Source organism: Lepus europaeus, chromosome 17, assembly GCF_033115175.1.
Source record: "Lepus europaeus isolate LE1 chromosome 17, mLepTim1.pri, whole genome shotgun sequence".
NCBI lineage: Eukaryota > Metazoa > Chordata > Mammalia > Lagomorpha > Leporidae > Lepus > Lepus europaeus.
In genome coordinates, this window is record NC_084843.1 from 29,823,052 (window position 1) to 29,844,012 (window position 20,961).

The following is a 20,961-nucleotide window of genomic DNA, read 5'->3' on the forward strand; positions in this document are numbered from 1 at the left end:
GGCCTGGCAAAGCAGCAGAAGATGGCCCAAGTCCTTGGGCCCTGCACCTGCGTGGGAGACCTGAAAGAAGCTCCTGGCTCCTGGCTTTGGATCGGTGTAGCTCCGGCTGTTGAGGCCAATTGGGGAGTGAATCATTGGATGGAAGACCCCTCTCTCTCTCTCTCTGCCTCTCCTCTCTCTGTGTATCTCTGACTTTCAAATAAATAAATAAATCTTTATTTAAAAAAAAAAAAAGAAAACTGCCGAAATACATAATGCTATCTCCTAAACCTTTCAATCCTCATTGATTGCCCCAGGAGTTCCTACTGCACTCATGGTCTACTCATTCTCATTTAGGAATCAATTTCTCTAAGTGGCTAGGAAGAAATCAGTCTTATTTTTAAGTACAGCTGCTGGAATCAATCTCATTAAAATTCTTTATTTTCATTTATTAGTAGGAGGGAGACCCATACAGAAAAGACAGACAGAAACAGATTTTCCATCTGCTGGTTCTCTCCCTAAATGCTCCTAACAACCAGGGTTGGGCCAGGCCAAAGCCAGGAGCCCAGAACTCAATCTGGGTCTCCCACATGGGAGTCAGGGATACAAGTATTTGATCCAGCATCCTACTGCTTCCTTGAGTGCAAACTAGCAGAAAGGTGGATTGGAAATCAGGTAGTCAGGACTTGAACTAGGCACTCCAATATGCAGGCATCCCAAGCTACAACTTAACTACTGTGCCAAACATCCACTCCTCAATATCATTATATATCACAATGATACCTCAAGCTATGTGTGATAGCAGTTCAGGAAAACAGGGTAATGTAAGCTAGAGGTGAAAGTAGGACCAATTTTGGACCTTCAAAAATGAGAATTTTGAAAAGAACAAAGAAAGAAATACATTCTAGGGAAGAGCATGTGTTGCTTAGGATTTAAATACAGCTAAGGCATAGTGGGTAAAGCTGCCACCTGCAGTGCCTACATCCCATATGGGTGCTGGTTTGAGTCCTGGCTGCTCCCCTTCTGATCCAGCTCTCTGCTATGACCTGGGAAAGCAGTAGAGGATGGCTCACATCCTTGGGCCCCTGCACCTCTGTGGGAGACCTGGAAGAAGCTCCTAGTCCCTGGCTTTGGATCGGTGCAGCTCCGGCCTTTGCAGCCATTTGGGGAGTGAACAAGCGAATGGAAGGCCTCTCTTCTCTGCCTCTCTGTAACTCTGCCTCTCAAGAAATAAATCAATCTTTAAAAGATTTATTTATTTGAGAGGCAGAGTTATAGACACAGAGAGGAAGAAAAAGAGAGAGATATCTTCCATTCATTCGTTCACTCCCCAAATGGCTGCAATGGCTAGAGCTGGGCAGATCGGAAGCCAGGAGCCAGAAGCTTCCAGGTCTCCCATGTGGTTACAGGGGTCCAAGCACTTGGGCCATTCTCCGCCGCTTTCCCAGGCGCACCAGCAGGGAGCTGGCTCAGAAGTGGAGCAGCAGGGACTTGAACCTGTGCCCATACAGGATGCTGGCACTGCAGGCGCTGGCCTCTGCAACTAGTGATCTTACAGATAAATGAAGAAAACAACAAGAGTTAGAAAGGAAAATGTAGAAAGCAACTGTCCTGGGAACACAAAAGAGTAAAATTCACAGCCTTGACTGTAGAGTTGCAGGTGCAGAAAGCCACTGAGAGCTTATAAAGAATAACATCAAGAAAGTTGTTTCTGTGCTCACTACATTGTTTTTTAGGAAGGCTTAGTGCTGGTTAGGTGTAGGGTGGTGTGCAGGGGTATGTTTATAGATGTGATGAGGGGAGTGTATCAGATTATCCAGATGGGTTAGGTTCTTGCTATTCAAAATATGATTCAGGGGGCCAGTGTTGTGGCATAGCAAGTAAAGCTACCACCTGTGAGACCAGTATCCCATATGGGTACCAGTTTACATCCTGGCTGCTCCACTTCTGTCCCAACTCCCTGCTACTGGCCTCATAAAAGAAGTGGAAGATGGCCGAAGTGTTTGGGCACCTGCACTCACTTGAGAGACCCAGATCAAGTTCCTGGCTCCTGGTTTCAACCGGACCTAGTCTGGGCAACTGTAGCCATCTGGGAAGTGAATCAGCAGATTTGAGATCCCTCCTGTGTCTCTCCTCTCTCTGTAACTATTTGAAAGAGTTAAGCATTGGATGCAATGGTGTAGCAGGTAAAGCCGCTGCCTGCAGCAACATCTCCTATGGGTGTCTGTCTGAGTCTGGTGCTCTCCTTCTGATCCAGCTCCCCACTAGTGCACCTGAGAAAGCAGAGGAAAATGGCCCAAGTCCTTGGGCTCCTGCTGCCACAAGGGAGACCCAGATGAAGCTCCTGGCTCCTGGCTTCAGCTGGCCCAGCCCCAGCCACTGCAGTCATTTGGGGAGTAAACCAGCAGATGGAAGACCTCTCTCTCTCTCTCGCTCTCTCTCTCTGCGTTTGCCTTGTAACTCTTTCAAGTAAATAAATAAATCACTAAACAGAAAAAAAAAAAGAGTTACAGGGGGGTGATACAGAGACAGATGGGGGAGTAGAATGAATGAATTTGGAATGGACACTCTGAGTCAGTATTAAGGCAGATACTGACCGCCTGCTTTTCTTTCCAACCTCATCCGGTATCACCTTCCCCCACACTCAACATGCTCTGGCCACACTGGCCTTCTCACTGGTTCATGCACCAACCTTATTCTCAGGATTGTTGCATCTACTGTTTCTTCTCCTGGAATGCTCTTCTCCACGTCTGTCATGACTGATTCCTGCCGGTCATTCAGAACGCACCATGTCCTCTGGCCATACAAATGTAGCCTCTCAGTAGTCACTTCAGCGCAGTGCCCTAGTTCCATCGACAGCATAGCACCTAGAACTGTGAGGTAGCAAGTCAGATATTGGCCTGTGTGTGTGAGAGGGGCCTGTGGAAAACAAAGCCTCTGCAGAAGCTCACCTTGGAAGCAGCCCAGGACTTTACACTCAAAGTCCTGCCCAGGTGGTCTCACAAGGGAGCATCCTCTCGCCTCAGCACCAAGTGGGTCACCTGGCCAGATAACATGGAGCAACACAAGCTTTACATCCTTCCTCCAAGGCAGTTCAGTAGGGAGGCTCCTCTGCCCAGCCAGGGGGCTCCCCAGTCTGACAGCACTGAGTAGTGAAACCTTGGGAAGAATTTCACCTAATTCACACTCAGCAAACCCTTTGTCCTGGAGGAGAATGAAGAAGCTGGAGGGAAGCGCTGGACCCCTTTCCCTTATAAACCCCATCTGAATACAGACTGTGCTCTTAGCACTCAGCTCTCTGCTGAGCCACCCGCCTGGCCTGCTGGGTGTATTCTCTCCATTTAACCTTGCTTTTCCCCAGTCTGAGTGACTGGGCACTCTCTCTCTCAGATTCTGTCCCACCTGTTCTGATAGGTGTCCTACTTCATTAAATCCTTCTACCTTGCTCACCACTCTTCTCTGTCTCACATCTGAATTCTTTCTTGTATGAAGGACCCCACCCATCTCTGCTAACCAAACTATATAATATTTTTGTTTTTCTGTCCCCTGTCCCCTTCCCCATTAAAAAGTAAGCACCATGAGAGCACCGACTCTGTCCTGTATACCCGGCTTCAGGTACAGTGCCAGGCACAAGCTGATACTCAGTATTTACCAAAGGGATGTGGTATGAAAACATCTGTTAAAAAGTATTTGACAAGGGAAATAGAGATAGGGCTCTGATAGGAAGTCAGTTTTGAATTGGCAAAGTTCTTGCATTAGAAACAAACAAGACGGGGCACCGGATTCTGTCCCGGTTGCCCCTCTTCCAGGCCAGCTCTCTGCTGTGGCCAGGGAGTGCCATGGAGGGTGGCCCAAGTCCTTGGGCCCTGCACCCCATGGGAGACCAGGATAAGCACCTGGCTCCTGCCATCGGATCAGCGCGGTGCGCCGGCCGCAGCGCGCCAACCGCAGCGGCCATTGGAGGGTGAACCAACGGCAAAAGGAAGACCTTTCTCTCTGTCTCTCTCTCTCACTGTCCACTCTGCCTGTCAAAAATAAAAAAAAAAATAATAAACAAATAAAAATAAATAGAAACAAACAAGAAGCATTAAACCTTGATGAATGTTTCACCTCAATGGCTACAGAAGTGCTGAGTTTGAGAATTCTAAAAGACAGAATCAAACAGTGATTTCTAAAGCTAGCAAGAAGTTTCAGTGAGGGGATGGGTCGATGGGAAGCAATCATTATCTCTCAGTCAAGAAAAGGGGGAATAAGAAAAAAGATCACTGGATTTGGATAGGTCATCTGTGACCATTGAATGAGAAGGAAAAAAGGAGGGCAGATGTTTGGAGCAGCTAAATCTCTGCGATGCCCATATGCCCTACCAGAATCAGAGTTAATGGGGCCCGCACTGTGGCATAGTGGGTAAAGATGCTGCCTACAGTGCCAGTATCCCATATGGGCGCTGGTTTGAGTCCTGGATGCTCCACTTCTGATCTAGCTTTGCTATGGCCTGGGAAGGCAGTAGAAGATGGCCCAAGTTCTTGGGCCCCAGCACCCATGCGGGAGACCCAGAAGAAGATCCTGGCTTCGGATTGGCGCAGCTCCAGTAATTGCAGACAATTGGGGAGTGAACCAACGGATGGAAGACCTCTCCCCTCCCCCTTATCTCTCGGTGTAAAACTCCTTCAAATAAATAAATAAATCTTTTAAGTAGGGCTTAAAGAGAGAAGGCAAAAGTTATTATTGGAGACAACTGGGAGAAAAGGAATTAGTACTCCAGCAGGACTAAGCGGGTTTCTTGTGAGATCTGTTCATTTCTCAGGGGTGACAACTGGACAAGAGGGAACATTGAACATGCTGAATGGGACTCCACCAGTTACCTGCAGGGACTTTGCAACTCAGAAGTTATATGCAAAATTTTGTGTGTACGCGGGAAGAGAGGTGGGATGACAGGATCTGTAGTTTCATTAACTTTCAAAGGTCATGAGCCAAAGGTTAATAATGGCTGCTGATGAAGTAGAGAATAGGTGATTTAAAAGAGGGGTGGGGGACATGCAAGGTCAACAAGCAAAAGGAAACAAAACACTGGAGGCCTGAGGAAAGGCAAAACTTCAGAGAAAAAGAAAAACCTCTTCCCTATTTAAGGAAGCGCTGTCAACAGATGAGAGTTCACAATTGCATCATCAGTCAAATAGGTGGCAAAGACCGAGCTGGAGAGAGCGGGCATGCAGGCGTGCGCAAACTCGCTCGGAAGCCCGGCCGCGCGGGGTTCTCAGAGGCCGCAGCCTGGCCCGGGGCAACGTCCAGCAGCTGGGACTCTCTCGGGCATTGTCCGCCAGCCAGCGGGCGCCGCTCCTAAGACTCTGGCCCGCCCGCGGGCAGGGAGGGGAGGTCTTTTCACTCAGGGTCCTCGCAGCCGCGCCAGCTCCGGGGCCGGACGCTGAAGTTTCGCACTCCGGACCAGAGTGCGTTCGAGCCTGCCCACGGCCGCCAGTCGAGCTCCGCACTTGTCACCTCGGAACCACCCCGCCCCATGTCGACATCTCCCTTCCCGCCCAGCCCTCAGCCTGGCGCGGGGCCCGGCCACAGCCCGGGCCGCGGAGCACTCATCCATTCCCTCAGCGCGCGGTTTACTCAGCGACCGCGGGTGCGGGGCCCGGCGCCGGGCCCTGCCTGAGGGAGCTGCGGGTCCTGCGGAATCCGTCCGCGGACCCGGCCCTCCAGACCCGACCGGCGTCTAACGGGCTGCCGCGGTCGGGCCCGGCCAGCGTGTCGCAATAGTTTCCCACACAGACACGCAGGTTGTGCCAGGGGATGCCCGGGCCGGCCGGCTCCGCCTCCCGCGCGCCACAAGATCCCGCGGGAAGACAGCCCGGGGACTTGGGGCGCGCGCCGGAGCGCGGCTAGTAACGGCATCCGCCAGCGGTTTGACCTTGGAGACTGGCACCGCACCGCCCCCTGTGCGATAGAGCCGCCAGTTCCCCTAGCACCCCCAGCTCCACAGGCGCCAGCCTGGGCTCCCAGTCGGCCACCTTAGGGTCCCGGGGCGCTCGAGTCTCTTTCTGCAGCCAATCGGAGACAGACGTGGTGAGGGCCAATGGCCGCGGCCAAAGTATCGAGAGTGGTTGAGCCTATCAAAGTTCAGTCTTAAGTTTTTCCCGCCCTCCTGAAAAGTCTGAGGCGGGCTGATCTTACCTGTCGACCAATCAGTGGCCAATAAACAAGAAGCTTCCAAGATCAAAGGGGAAAGGGTGGGATCTAGACGGTAGCAACGCCTCAGGGCGGGTGAATGACAGGCAACTTCGCTAATACCACAGAGATATTTTTACAACGTAAGGAAAGGGGTGGGGCTAACTTGTTATCTGCGCCAATGGTTGGCTGGGGGGCGTGTCCGCTGGGCCAAGCGGGAGCCGGAGGCCCCGGGCTCTCTGGGCCGTGCCTGAGGTAGACGCGACGGGGCCCGGGGGCGGCGGCAGTGGCGGCAGTGGCGGCAGTGGCGGCAGTGGCGGCGGGGGTGGGCGCCGCAGCTGGCCCGGTTGGATGGAGTTGGAGGGGCGGGGCGCTGGCAGTGTGGCGGGGGGGCCGGCATCTGGGCCCGGGCGGAGTCCCGGGGAATCGACGCTGCTGGACGGGTGGCTGCAGCGGGGCGTGGGCCGGGGGGCCGGCGGCGGGGAGGCGGGGGCCTGCAGGCCCCCAGTACGTCAGGATCCGGACTCCGGTCCGGATTACGAGGCGCTGCCTGCTGGAGCCACTGTCACCACGCACATGGTGGCGGGCGCCGTGGCCGGGATCCTGGAGCACTGCGTGATGTACCCCGTCGACTGCGTCAAGGTGAGACCTGGACCCCGCTCCGAACCCGACCTGGGGCTGACCTGACCCATGGGTCCTGTGTGGAGCCAGGATCCCGGTTGAAAGCCGGAATCAACATGGGTTCCCTCCTGGCTCCTGCCACTACCACTCGATTGGAACCGATACTGCGTGCAAGCAAGGTCCTGTTTCTAGCGCCAGTGAGATCTGAATCGGCACACAGGACCGAAAACCTGTCAGCCAAAGCCCTGGACCCCGCCTGGGACTAAACAGGAATAGGGTGGGCTGGGGATCCCGAAGCACAGGTAAGTGTGCGGCTAACTCCATTAAGGTGACGCCAGCTGGCATACATCAGACCCTGGGTTGGATCTTGGTGCTTGAGGTGTTTCCTGAGCTAGTATTTGAGAAGTTCCTTGCTGTGTCTTCCCTTAGAAGCGACCCGGCAGGAGCTGGTGGTGTCTGGGTCTCTGTTAGATGAAGGATTTACATGCAAAACCTTTACCCCTGAGTGCCAGGAAATCATTGTGCAGTCAGAATTGAGTTCCAGGCTGGAAGTAACACGGGAAAGATCGTGTTCAGGGAAAGGTTTCAGTTTCTCTGTGAAGCAAAGCATGCTATCCCCCCCCTACTTCCGGACTATGAAAACAGCTCGGGTTAGGACTGTGTGTGTGTGTGCAGGGAGACAGCAGCCGGCCAGTGAGAGAAGGAAACGGGTAGTGTATTTCTTTGGCCACCTGAAGCTGACTTAAAGGAACAAGTCGCCTAGAAGGGAAGTGTGGGAGTAATAGAAAAGTAGATGGAAGTGTAAAGAAGATGAGATGAGAGCAACATGAGGACGCGATTCCTGTGAAAGTCAGACTAGTTGTAACCACGACCACGCACGATGATTAATGGCTTCAGGAGCCTGGCCCTCCTGCAGGAAGCTAGGTGCTGAAGGGGACAGATTGTTCTTTACAGCTCTTGTTCTTGTATCGTAGTAAAGGAGAGGCCTAAACTGAGGGAGAAGTAAACTCTGGGAAGGACAGCCATTGAAATAAAGAGGGGTCGAGGCCTCCTTTAGCTGTTAAAGTTAACAGTATCCTGATGGATGCCTTCTCCCCAAATTAGGGGAATGCTGCCTATTCAAAAGGAGGATAGTATCAACTTAGGAGATGCGAAGGAAGTCATGCAAAAGGCATGCCCCTGGCTCCAGTACCGTCTCATGTCTTCATGAGGCAGGTGGATGAGGAAGTCAGGCAAGTGCTCACAGAGCTTCGCAAGTGACACTAAGTTGGCAGGAGTATTGTGGCACAGCTGCAGGGTCACTCCTCCCAAGGGCCATACCCACTGAGAATTAGGTAAATGGATATTAGCATTTTAAATCCCTTATCAACTGGGGGGAAGGGAAATAGCAAAATCCATGGAAATGTAAACTGATTAAGTAGAAATTAAAAAGATGCAGATTGTGCTCTGGATTATGTAATAGACTCTAGGTTGAATGGACTGAGTTAATAATGCTATATATGCAAAAGTTACTTTTATCTAGTTACAGAGTAACCTCACTCTGCTTCTACCTTGAGTGGAGTACAGGGTATAGGGTGCTATGTTTCAGGATGATCAGCAAATGAAAAAACAATCAGGGCAATTTTTCATGGCTTGAAAAATACAATGTAATAATATGACTGAGAGATATTACTATAACTTATCAATGTAATTGTTGTCCTATTATAGTATGAAGGGCTATCTCTTTGCTCCTTTAATTTACAGAATGGTGGCTGGTGCCACGGCTTACTAGGCTAATCCTCCGCCTTGTGGCGCCGGCACACCAGGTTCTAGTCCCGGTCGAGGCGCCAGATTCTGTCCCGGTTGTCCCTCTTCCAGGCCAGCTCTCTGTTATGGCCTGGGAAGGCAGTGGAGGATGGCCCAAGTGCTTGGGCCCTGCACTCCATGGGAGACCAGGAGAAGCACCTGGTTCCTGCCTTCAGATCAGCGCGGTGCACTGGCCGCAGCGCACCTGCCGCGGCGGCCATTGGAGGGTGAACCAACGGCAAAGGAAGACCTTTCTCTTTCTCTCTCTCTCACTGTCCACTCTGCCTGTCAAAAAAAAATTTTTTTTTTTTTTACAGAATGGTATTAATTCTTGCTTTAGAAGTACTTCTAGAATTTTTGGGTATATATTTTTAATGGAGACAGATTCTTGTCCTGTGACAAGATACAATCAATTTTCTAGTATCAGACCACTGAGAATCAAATATGGAAAATGAGGTGAGAGACCAAAATGACTGATACTGCTTGGGGTCTAAGTTATGATGGGCCTGGAAAGCAGGGACACGGATTTGCTCCTGAGGCCTATAAACCTAGGAAGGGAGCACTTCCGGGAGAGGAGATCCGAACTATTTTGCATAACCACAGCATTGCTGAAATCCGTCACTTCTGGCCTTCCAAGGTAACTATTCTGAAGAACAGTTGTTCATTTTCATAAGCTTTGGAATTTTTTTTTGATTTTTAGAAATTAGTCATATGACACTACAACCAGACCTCATAACCTGGCATTAAAGAAACACTTATTTGATCTGGAGGACAGCTGCTCGGAGTACAAATGCTTATTTCAGAAGAGTCGTTTTCATTTGCCATCAGTGCTGGGATTTATATGACCAGAGGGAAGGACTAGGTGAGGCCAGTGTGAGTTAGCTTCTGCGCAGACAAGAAAGCAAACATCAATCTCTTCCTTCAGGAGGAGCGTCCCAGCTCACGTGTGCCCTGGTAGCTAGTCTCTCTAACCAGAAATGGATAACGGCAAGGAAATCAGCCCCACCATACTCTGAGAGGAGAAGCAGGTGTCAATGTTGTAGCCTAAACAGCCACCAGAATGTTTGCAAATGAAAGCTGACATTGCCTCTTGGCATGCAAGCCTGTGTCTCCCCAGCCACTTCTCAGGGTCAAGTCGACTTAAAATATCCTTGGGAGGGGCCATGGAAAATCAGTATAGCCTTGCTGGGCCATGGTTATTCAGCTAGCTATTTCCATGGTCATAATAGGAAGGTTTGGAAGCCCAGATAAATCCCACTTTCCTTATCTAGGCCTGTGAGTCAAATGTCAGACTCGATCTATATGGACAGGCTTCGCAACCCAAGGCAGTGAGAACCCTTCCCAGAATCATCTGGCCAAGTAGCCACCTGTCACCAAGGTGCTGTTTGGGGTTCTGTAGTGGTGACGTGAATATCTATTTACATAATAAGTTAAAGGAGAAAAGAGTAGAGGAAGACAAATCTTTTCCAAACTTCAGATATATGTGAAAAGTGAGGAAATGGAACCATTGGCTTACTTGATTTTGCACCTCATAATAGTAAGTACTCAGCAAATGCCATTTTTTTGTGTGTACCAAGTGCTATCCGATGTGCCTTACATACATTAATTCATTTAATCCTTGAAACAAGTTCATGTAGTAGGCACCATTTTCCTTATTTTATAGATGGAAAAAAAGAGGAGTAAAAATTGTCCAAGGAAGCCGCCCACAGAGGAGACCCATAGAATGACAGTTGCTCTAAACAGCACTCTGACCTCAGCATCGATCTTTAAGGCATTCTGGTCTGGCTGAAAAGCCCATGAGAGCATTTCAGGCATGGAAAGCCAAGACACTGTGGCAAAAAAATGTCCTACATGAAGTATCTCTGTGAGTGAAACCCCAGTGGGAAGAAGTAGCCATCAAAGAAGGATGTACTTTTCTTTAAAGGGAGGAGAGAACTTCCACTTTTCCTATGGCCTTGTCTAAATACTGACAGAGATTGTGGATTCAAAAGGCTTCCATTTCCATTGGCAGCTCATGTCAAGAGCCTTGGGTGATCACTTATATACATAAGAGTGTCAATTGTTAAATTAACAACAGGAGTCACTGTGCACTTCCCATGCAGGACCTCTGTCCTCAATGAGTTGTATTATGAGAATTAACTGTAAAACTTGTTCTCAAATAGTTTTTGTGTGTGTGTGTGTGAATTGTTGAAATCTTTACTTAGTATAGGGTTGGTCTTCTGTGTATAAAGTTAATTGAGAATGAATCTTTTTTTTTTTTTTTTTTTTTGCCCAGGCAGAGTTAGACAGTGAGAGAGAGAGACAGAGAGTTATAGACAGTGAGAGAGAGACAGAGAGAAAGGTCTTCCTTCCATTGGTTCACTCCCCTAATGGCCGCTATGGCCGGTGCTGTGCCGATCCGAAGCCAGGAGCCAGGTGCTTCCTCCTGGTCTCCCATGCAGGTGCAGGGACCCAAGCACTTGGACCATCCTCCACTGCCCTCCCAGGCCATAGCAGAGAGCTGGACTGGAAGAGGAGTAACCGGGACTAGTACCCAGCACCCCAACCGGGACTTGAACCCGGGGTGCTGGCACCGCAGGCAGAGGATTAGCCAAGTGAGCCATGGCGCTGGCTGAGAATGAATCTTAATAGAGAATGGGACAGGGGATGGCAGAAAGGGGAGGAGGTGGGGTGGGAGTGGGGGCGGGAGGGCGGGTATGGTGAGAAGAATCACTATATTCCTAAAGTTGTACTTAGGAAATTTGTAAATAAAAAGTTTCTTTGGGGTAAAAAATTGTCCAAGGCCATAGAGCTCATCTTTCTTACTCCCAAGCCCTCTGTAAAGCAACTAAAAACTAGATTTCAACTACAGAGCAAGCTGGGTGGGTGTTTGGTGCAGTGGTGAAGACTCTACTTGGAACACTTAACATCCCTTATATGAGTGTCTGGGTTTGAATTCCATCTCTGCTTCTGATTCTAGCTTCTTGCCGATGTGCAACCTGGGAGGCAGTGGGTGATACTTTAAGTACTTGGGTCTTTGTCAACCATGTAGGAGACCTGAACTGAGTTGGGTCTCATGGCTTGGCCTGGCCCAGCCTTGCTGTTTTGGGCATCTGGGGGAATGAACTAGTAGTTGGAAGATCTCTGTCTGTCTCTGTTACTGTGCTTTTCAAATAAATTGGAAACAAATAAAAAAGCAAAGCACAGAATTTCACAGTAGAGCTCATCTCTGAGCATACAACCTTCAGATTAATTGCTGAACATGTAAATCGTTATAGCCACAGATAAACTTAAAATGAAAACAAAAAATAATAAAACTGAACCTGATTTATTAGTAGCTAAGGACCAGTTTGTTGCCCATGCATATTTGTAAAATGACATAGACAAGAGACAATACGGCCGGCACCGCAGCTCAATAGGCTAATCCTCTGCCTTGCGGCGCTGGCACCCCAGGTTCTAGTCCCGGTCGGGGCACTGGATTCTGTCCCGGTTGCCCCCCTTCCAGGCCAGCTCTCTGCTGTGGCCAGGGAGTGCAGTGGAGGATGGCCCAAGTCCTTGGGCCCTGCACCCCATGGGAGACCAGGAGAAGCACCTGGCTCCTGCCATCGGATCAGCGTGGTGCACCGGCCGCAGCGCGCCGGCTGCGCCGGCCATTGGAGGGTGAACCAATGGCAAAGGAAGACCTTTCTCTCTGTCTCTCTCTCACTGTCCACTCTGCCTGTCAAAAAAAAAAGACAATGCTTCCATGATCTGTAAATTCTTAGATATGAACAAATATATCTTGGAATCATATTGGAGTCCAGTGAAGATATTTCTCAAACCTTATGAATCACCAGTGGCTTTACGTGCCCTGCCCCTTTCAGTCCGCACAGCAGCCATCTGTGCCAGCTGTTGCTGGCCTCCGGTAACAGATGACAGCTTTGAAGCTCAGAGAATTACATGGCATGCCCAGGACTACACACCCAGCAAAGCTGGGGCTCAGACTCAGGCTCGTTAACGTAACGTAGCCTGTCTTACCAGACTGCTCACCTCCCTGCTCGTTTGCTTGGTTCTCCAGTGCCGGGCCATGGCTTTTCATACATCCTTATTCAAAGAGTTTATCTTTCTTTAAAAGGTAGACTTAGTGGCCCACAGATCTGGGGAGACATGTTCATTTTTGTATTTGGCAGAGTTTCTGTCCAGGTTCTTTCCATAGGGAGGATGTATTTTCACTGAGTTAGATAATGTGGGAAATGTTCAGCGAACTTCTGACAGTGCAGCTTACTCTTAGGGAATGAAGCATCCGAATCCAGACCTCTCAAGACTGCCAGATAAGCCATTGATTCCAGCAGAAAACAATGCAATTTCTCCACATTTTTCCTATTCAAGATCAGTTTCCAACAAACATGGAAACGTATTTGTTAAGCTTCCAGGTCTGGTTTATCTTGGTTTATTAGCTATCACCAGCATAGACTCATAGTCTCTATAAAAAATTTCTTAGATTTTTTTTTTAAGATTTATTTATTTGAAAGGCAGAGTTACAGAGAGAGAGAGAGAGAGAGAGAGAGAAAGAGATCTTCCATCCACTGGTTCACTCCCCAAGTGGCCACAATGGCTGGAACTGCGCTGACTTGAAGCCAGGAGCTTCCTCTGGGTCCCTCACGTGGGTGCAGTGGTCCAACCACTTGGGCCATCCTCTGCTGCTTTCCCAGGCACATTAGCATGGGGCTGGATTGGAAGTAGAGCAGCCAGAACTTGAACCGGTGCCAAGGTGGGATGCAGGTGTCACAGGTGGTGGCCTTACTTGCTGTGTCACAATGCCAGCCCCCTTAGGATGTATTTTATATCCTTGGGTAATGTGAAAGATTAATAACATCCATTATTAGAAACTCATGGGCTTTTTTTTTTTTTTTGAGAACTGGAAAGAATTTGTCAAATTGTGATAAGTGATATGTGTTTCAGATTGAATTTCTGATAATTAACCTTTTAAGCTTCCAGTTTTTTGTAGGTAGCAGGCAGGAGGAAATAACTCTAGAGGAACTTGGATTGCTTGTGGCTAACCAGGACCTGTTAATCTGGTTAGTTTATTTGCTCTCATGCTCTTGAGAAAGGTATCACTCTTGGATACCAGTTGGCCAACAGTAAGGTTTGAGCTTTTAAGTCCACACTAAAGCTATTGGTTGGCATGAAGCAAGCTTTTAAATCATGTGGGCATCAGTTGCCCTGTTGGCTCACCAATGTCTGTACTTGGTATTTTCAGCTGTGTGACAAAAGATTCATTCACTCATTCAGCAAAGAAATCTTAAGTACCTACTGTGTGCCAGGCACTAGACATTGATTTCATATTAACCATTGGTCTTCATGTTACTTTAACCTTGAAACGGGTCAGGAGATGAGATTTTCATGGAGAGACATACCCTTCAGAGAAGGTCTGTGATTTGGGGAATTGTTCCAAATAAGATGCATTCCCCTAACTCCAATAAAACTTTATCCAGAATCGTCATCCAAATTGTCTGCATCCATTTTGTTCCAATCATTGACTCCTCCAGAGATTCTGGGGATTTCACTGAGGCTGATTTTAGTTGCTGATGCCAGTTTTGGGATCTGGTCATTGAGACTAGAAATCTGGAAGGCCCTTCAGTTTTAGAGACTAGGTTGGTTTGCAGCTAGATACTCACCACCTTCACAGTTTCAGGGTCAACTTTCTCCCTCAGGAAAATTAGAGCCGCATACATTAGGAAGGCTACTTCTGCCAAGACTCTAACTTGCAGCCCCAGCCACAACTGCCAGATCGTTTGAAAAGGTATCAAAAGATGAGCCATCATCTCATTAGTCAGTGTAGTATGTGGTTGGGAAGCAGAGCCAAGGTCAGCATTTAGAAGTAAGGCATAAATTATGCTGTAAGCAGTAAGTACTTGAATTTCAGGTCCATTTTTAAAGAACTTTTAGCCGGGGTTTAGTATGGCACAAAAGCAACTTTTCCTGAAACACATGCATGTTACTTGTCACCGGGCCTATGAATCATGTTGAAGTTCCAGGACACTTACCAAGTAGTAATGCTCTCAGGGAAAATAATGGTGTTTCACTCAGACTAGAAAAAGGTCCAAGGCTTGGAAAGATCAGATATACATTTGGAAAGAAGGGAAGCTGGGTGCCAGGCATCACTCCCACAGACTGGCATGATCCCATGTGGAGCTTCTGCCCAGTGCCCAAAGCGTGCATAATGAGGTTGGTTGAGAACTTGACCTCACTGACGTTGTACTTCTTACTGTAATTTCAGACCCGGATGCAGAGTCTGCAGCCTGACCCAGCCGCCCGCTATCGCAACGTGTTGGAGGCCCTCTGGAGGATTATAAGAACGGAGGGCCTGTGGAGGCCCATGCGGGGGCTGAACGTCACAGCAACAGGCGCAGGGCCTGCCCACGCCCTGTATTTTGCCTGCTATGAAAAGTTAAAAAAGACACTGAGTGATGTAATCCACCCTGGGGGCAATAGCCATATTGCCAATGGTATTGAGCCTTCCTGTGCTGGTTCTCCCACTTTCCCAACTCTCTGGGCTTTGCTGCTGTCAGTGCGTCCCAGCCTCAAGATGACTAGAGCTGAAGCTTTGGGCTGGGGGAGGCCAGATCATAGGGTGGGCCTTCCAAATCTGATACTCTCAGACAGTGGGCTGCTCCTGCCCCACCCCTCCTTTGGGGCACTTCAGCAAAGGGCACAGTGTCCTCCCATACCCACCAGCTTGACTTTCTGCCCATCTCCCTGGCTTCAACTTCTAATACCTGGGGAACATGCAGACACACGCCAAACTACCCCTGTATGTATTTTCTTGGTAGTCGGGTGGTGTCCTGCTCTTCAGGGCAGGATCGGAGGTGACCAAGTCGCCCAAGGAAGACAGAGCCTCAGCTCTTCGCCTCACCTTTTCAGGATCCTGACTGCCCCACAGGCAGTTGGTGTCGATGAGGATGTGACAAAGCCTCCCTACGTGAATAGGGGTGGGAACAAGGGACTATTTGCAAAAACCAGAAGGTTGGAGGCTGTATGGAAGGAAGGGAAGGGAAAGCAGCCTAGGGTTTCATGATTGGAAACCAAATCAAGTATGGAGAGGCTGAGGGTTGTCAGGACCTGAAGGAAAGATCTAGAGGGACACATGTCAGCATTTGGTTGGGCAGCAGGAAGCAAGGCCGGATTCTATGGTGAGGATCTGATCTCCTGGCCCCTGCATTCCTCCACTGGTGGCAGCTGATGTGCTCGCCCCCCTCGGCAGCAGTGTGTCTGCCAATCAAGGGGCCACATTTCTTTTCAGAATCTTCTTCATTCATAAAATCCGGCTGCTTTCTGTGATTCTTCCTAGCTTTCCCATCATAGTTGGGGACTACACACTGGTGATTTCATTAAGTTGCTGGGAACGAATGCTTTGATTTCTTGGAAGCTGAATTTGGGGGCAGTGAGTTCCTATCTTTTGGACTGACAGCATTGCCTTGCCCCGACTGTGGTTTAGCACAGCCACCCCCCTTCTCTGGGGGCCTCAGTGCATCGGTCACCCTCTCCCGGTCTTACGTGGCAGTTGTTCTCATTGGCAGGTGCAGCGGGGTGTGTGGCAACATTACTGCACGACGCAGCCATGAATCCAGTAGAAGGTAATGGTTCCTCAGCCTCATCTCTCATCTTTCCTTCAGGGGTGAAGAAGAAAGCCAAGGAACCCATCATTTTTAGTGGGAAATTCTGTACGTTATATTATGTTGCCACTAGATGGCGCTACCCCCGTGGTTTTGGAATTCAGGAACCCCTCGGACAGGAAGCACATTCATTGGGATTTAATTCCTCTGTGGGACTTCCCTGGCAAAAGATGGGGATCCACTTGACCTGTTTCTGAGCCTTCCCAGAAGTCTCCTTTGTAGTGGATTTGATCTCTCCTTACAATTAGGAAATTATTTCATTTTTCTTCAAAGAGACTGAGATGGATTTTGACGTTTAAACATAGTGCCTTTCTTAATGCAATGAGATGGTTGAGAAAGGAATGAAAGGTTAAATTGTAGAGCTCAGTCCCTGCACTGCTGCCTGGATCTTGGCTTTTCAGCTGCAGGAAAGTAGTCCAAAAACAGTCTTAGTGTGAGAAAGAGGCACCCCAACAAACCTAAAGAGGTAGCCGTGTCCAGTTTATCTGTCTGGGCAAGGCCCTAGGGTGGAAAGGCCCAATGCTAAGCTGAAGATAATGAGCTCACACCTTGTTATCTGCTCGAGGAGGTGGGAGATGTGGAAACTGAAGCTAAACTCTTTGGCCCAGAATCTTGTTGTCTTCGTGCCCTGCTCAGGAAGGATGCCATCTCATGCCTTGACAGTCAGATGCTCTCAGTATCAGAGTGGGGCTGGCTGGACTCTGTGCCCATGAGTCCATTCCCTGTGACCAGGTTGGTTCTTGTTGGGAGCTGTGAAGGGGCCAGATAGTGTTACTAAGCTGTAGGCACAGCCCTTGTGTTCATTGGCTGATTTTTATAGCAGCCCTCTAAGGCATGGGTCCATTATTGACTGTTTGCCAACCTTCTTCTGCTACCCCCTGCACTAAAAAGAATGAGAAACATTCACTTGGCAGGTTAGCCAGCAGCTCACTCTTCCTTTCTTTCCCCATTCGCTTGGCTGACCTGCCGACCTGGGACGCTGAACCTGGACACTGTGTCGCTGACTGGTGGCTGTCACCATTTCCTTCCTTGATGATGACGCACCCAGTGGTCAAGCAGAGGATGCAGATGTACAACTCGCCGTACCACCGAGTGACAGACTGTGTACGGGCAGTGTGGCAAAACGAAGGGGCCGGGGCCTTCTACCGCAGCTACACCACCCAGCTAACCATGAACGTTCCCTTCCAAGCCATTCACTTCATGACCTATGAGTTTCTGCAGGAGCACTTTAACCCCCAGAGACGGTACAACCCCAGCTCCCACGTCCTCTCCGGAGCCTGTGCAGGAGCCGTCGCTGCCGCCGCCACAACCCCACTGGACGTTTGCAAAACACTGCTCAATACCCAGGAGTCCCTGGCTTTGAACTCAAACGTTACAGGACACATCACAGGCATGGCTAATGCCTTCAGGACGGTATATCAAGTAGGCGGTGTGACCGCCTACTTCCGAGGGGTGCAAGCTAGAGTGATATACCAGATCCCCTCCACAGCCATCGCGTGGTCTGTGTATGAGTTCTTCAAGTACCTAATCACTAAACAGCAAGAAGAGTGGAGGGCAGGCAAGTGAAGGAACGCTGGACGAAGCCAGGGTGCAGACAACACTGCTGCCTTCTGCCCACCCCAGTCATGTTCCCAGTCTTCTGGCGCGCTTCCGCCTTGTGTGCAGCTGGAGGGGAAGTAGAGGGCTCCCCCAGCCCGCCTACTGCGGGTTTGGCTAACGCCACTTCCTGCCAGCCTCTGTCGCCACTGTCTTTCCTTCCAGGCCTAAGGCAAGTGCAGCTGAGCTCAGCACTTGTGACATCCTCTCTCCATCCTGGGCCTGAGGACCTGCTCAAGACTGTTAGAGAGGGATCAGTAGCACATCCCCCTGGTTCCTAATAAAAAGCCTTTAAGTTAAATGGTTTCAATGGGTTTGTCTTGCCAAAAGGGACGAGAAATGCTGTCTCCTGCTCTTGACTTGGAGCATGCATGAAGGGACCCAAAGGAAAGATTTGCTGAGTGCCTGTAGTTCTTGTTTCTGCTGATTTTCATGATCATTTGGGATTTTAGGGCCCACTCCCGTGTTCCAGTGGGCTCCAAGGACAGTTACTGGCTGGGACAGTGGGCCTTGGGCAGACCCCAGCTACACAGGTGCTCCTGACCACTACCACCCCTTCCCTCGGGCAGCAGCTGGCATAGAGGAGACAAAAGATTTTTCTGCTCTGATTCTCAGCTCTGCTCACAGCTCTTAAGAGTTTGCACATGGAAATGTGTTTTCTAATGTGGTTGCAAAATAAGCTGATTCGGTGAAGTTGCAAGCCCTGAAGACTGATAATGATAATACATATCATTAGATTTTCAAGGCTCTTACAAAGTACTTTAGTGCGCACAATCTCATTTGGTCCTCACAAAATCTGTGAGGTGAGCAGTGCAGATATGTCCAGTTCACAAGAAGGGAAGCCCCTCCGTGCAGAGTTGAGACCCCAACCCAGAGCTCGACCTGGGAAGTGAATCTAGTTGTGGCTTCCTGCACATAGGGCCGAGCTAAGGGTGGATTCTCCAATCTGCTGCCTGAAGACGCTCCCTGCCTGGTGAGTCTTCTGCTTGGAGACTTTCAGAGCTGGGGCTTTGGCCATGCTTTGTGGGTCAGTCTGTTCCTTTTATGTTTTTATTTTTTATTTTATTTGAAAGGAAAAGAGGGAGTTAGGTTACATTCTCTGATTCACTGCCCAAATGCCCACAAACACCAGGGCTGGGCCAGGCTGAAGCTAGGAGCCAGGAGCTCCATCTGGGTCTCCCAGATGGGCAGCAGGGACCCAAGCAGTTAAACTACCATCGGCTGCCCAGGGTGTCCAGCAGCATGAAGCTAGATCATAAGTGGAGGAACCAAGACTTGAACAAGGCACTCGCATATGAGACATGCGCATTCCAAGTGGCAGATTAGCCACCGAACCAAATACCCGCCCCTCTGTTCCTTTTTAGGATATTACCAGCTATTGGCAAGTTCTTCCATGTACAGAATAGAAATTTCCTCTTGACACTTCCAGCAATCATTCTTACATCATCTGTTACTCATTCCCTCTAACTATTGAGTATCTGTCTGGGGATCCCATCATAAATCAAACAAGCCCAGCCCTCAAGTTGCTGATTGTCTGTAGTAGGAAGATTCATGGATCGGGCAATCACAAGGTCAGGTGACGAGAGAGCTGACAGTGAAAGCCTAGAACAACCAGCCTCACCGTGGGACTAGAGGAGGTGACACCTGGAAGGCAGATGAGCTAGCAGTGAAGAGGGCATTCTAGGCAGAGACGTGGAGAGAAGAGAATAAAGGGATCGTGGTGCAAGGCCCGAAACAGCCAGGGCAGAGCCTGCGGCTGGAGCACCAAGCAGGAGCCGGGCCTCCAAAGCCACACTCGGGAGTTCCGAGTTTATCCCGAAGGCAGTGCAGAAGCATCACGGGGTTTTAAGCAGAGGTGTGGTGTGATCCTATTTACAAGTTAAACAGCTCACTTAGGCTCTCTGGAGAACGGATTAGAGGAGCAAGACTGGACAGGCAAGCAGCCCGGGCAGGAGGCTGTTGCCGTAATCCAGGCAACTGCACGGTGGTCTGGGCAGGACTGCGGCAGGGAGCCGGGAGCCATGTTAGGGTTGTCAAAGCAATAGGATTTGGTTACAGAATAAATCTTGTTCCCCTTGCATCTGACAGCCCTTCAAGTATCTACAGAGAATCATGTCTGAGTGGACTTAAAGAAACAGAACTGTCAAGAGAACAGCAGGGTCTCCTGTTCTGAGCCTTGTTTAAGTAAGGGAGGCTGCCCCTCTGATTGAGCGACGGAAAGGAGAGAGGTTAGTAGTGCCAAACAGTGCTCATGGAGTTTGAATTATTTGTGGAGTAAAAAGTGTGATGATAACACTGCAGGGAAGTCTCAGACGGTTTGCTAGGGAAATGTCAGAGTAGACACCTGTCATCGGGGACAATGCAACAGGCCCAAGGGCTCTGCACAGCTCCTGTGTGGCCAAGGGCTGGCTCTCTGGGCTCCATCCCTGCACTCAGCTCTGCACAGCTCCTGTGTGGCATAGCATCTTCGAGAAGAGGATGCAGGGTAATTTCTGAAAGAACCGTTGCCACTCAGGACTCCTGCAAGCTCTAATGCAGTTCAGAAATAATGAGAAAAGAATGCAACAGTTACCTTCCAACCTCAGATTGTACCCTAGAACTAGAGTTTAGTTTGGGATTTGGACAGGGCATTAAGCTCTGCAGGTCTTGCGGCCCAGTCCCTAGAGGAGACAGAGGCAAGATAGTGGGACAGGGCTGAAGGGTGTGGACAGCTGGGTCACATCCATGGCACTGTACCCAGGAGAGCTGTAGGTGTTTGGGTGGGGTCTGGAATCTCTTCAAAAAGCTGACACCCTGAGGACCAAGCCACTGTCCAGTGGCCAATCGCTAAGCACTCTCACACAGTGCCATGTGCCAGGGAAAATAGGGAAATAACTCACAATTTGGCAAGAGTAAATTTTTCTTAATTGGTGAAACAAGACCAACAAGAATGAAATGATCTTGCAATAGCACAGACCGTACATAGCCATGTCCCAGATTATACACAGCCAACAGTGAGGTTTAGGGGCAGAAAAGATAGACATCGGGTAGGGTTAGCAGAGAAGATGGTAGCTTTGATGAATATCAGAATAATTCATAGAGGTTGAATCAGACTAATTTTACAAAATTTAAAAATGAAAATACCTTGACCTATTACCTGAGAATATGAAGGTTTGATGTATGCATCATCTATTAT

At 49.4% G+C, this 20,961-nt stretch overlaps 1 protein-coding gene across 2 annotated transcripts; it reads left to right on the forward strand.

Moving 5' to 3' along the window:
- Window positions 1–6,501: 6,501 nt before the first annotated feature.
- On the forward strand, window positions 6,502–18,087 carry SLC25A28 (solute carrier family 25 member 28). Of its 2 annotated transcripts, none has more exons than XM_062214260.1 (4): window positions 6,502–6,792; window positions 14,795–15,023; window positions 16,095–16,151; window positions 17,239–18,087. In XM_062214260.1, exons 1-4 carry the CDS (start codon window positions 6,502–6,504, stop codon window positions 17,754–17,756), a joined length of 1,095 nt encoding a protein of 364 aa, XP_062070244.1. In that variant the 3' UTR covers window positions 17,757–18,087. The 2 variants fall into 2 exon arrangements, with proteins under 2 accessions (XP_062070244.1, XP_062070245.1); XM_062214261.1 differs by lacking the exon at window positions 6,502–6,792 and adding an exon at window positions 6,817–7,073.
- The last annotated feature ends 2,874 nt before the right edge of the window (window positions 18,088–20,961 follow it).

Coding starts and splice junctions, on each gene's coding strand:
- SLC25A28 (XM_062214260.1), top strand. CDS start 6,502: ATGGAGTTGGAGGGGCGGGGCGCTGGCAGTGTGGCGGGGGGGCCGGCA. Junction 6,793..14,794: donor ACCCCGTCGACTGCGTCAAG/GTGAGACCTGGA, acceptor CTGTAATTTCAG/ACCCGGATGCAGAGTCTGCA. Junction 16,152..17,238: donor AGCCATGAATCCAGTAGAAG/GTAATGGTTCCT, acceptor TGACGCACCCAG/TGGTCAAGCAGAGGATGCAG.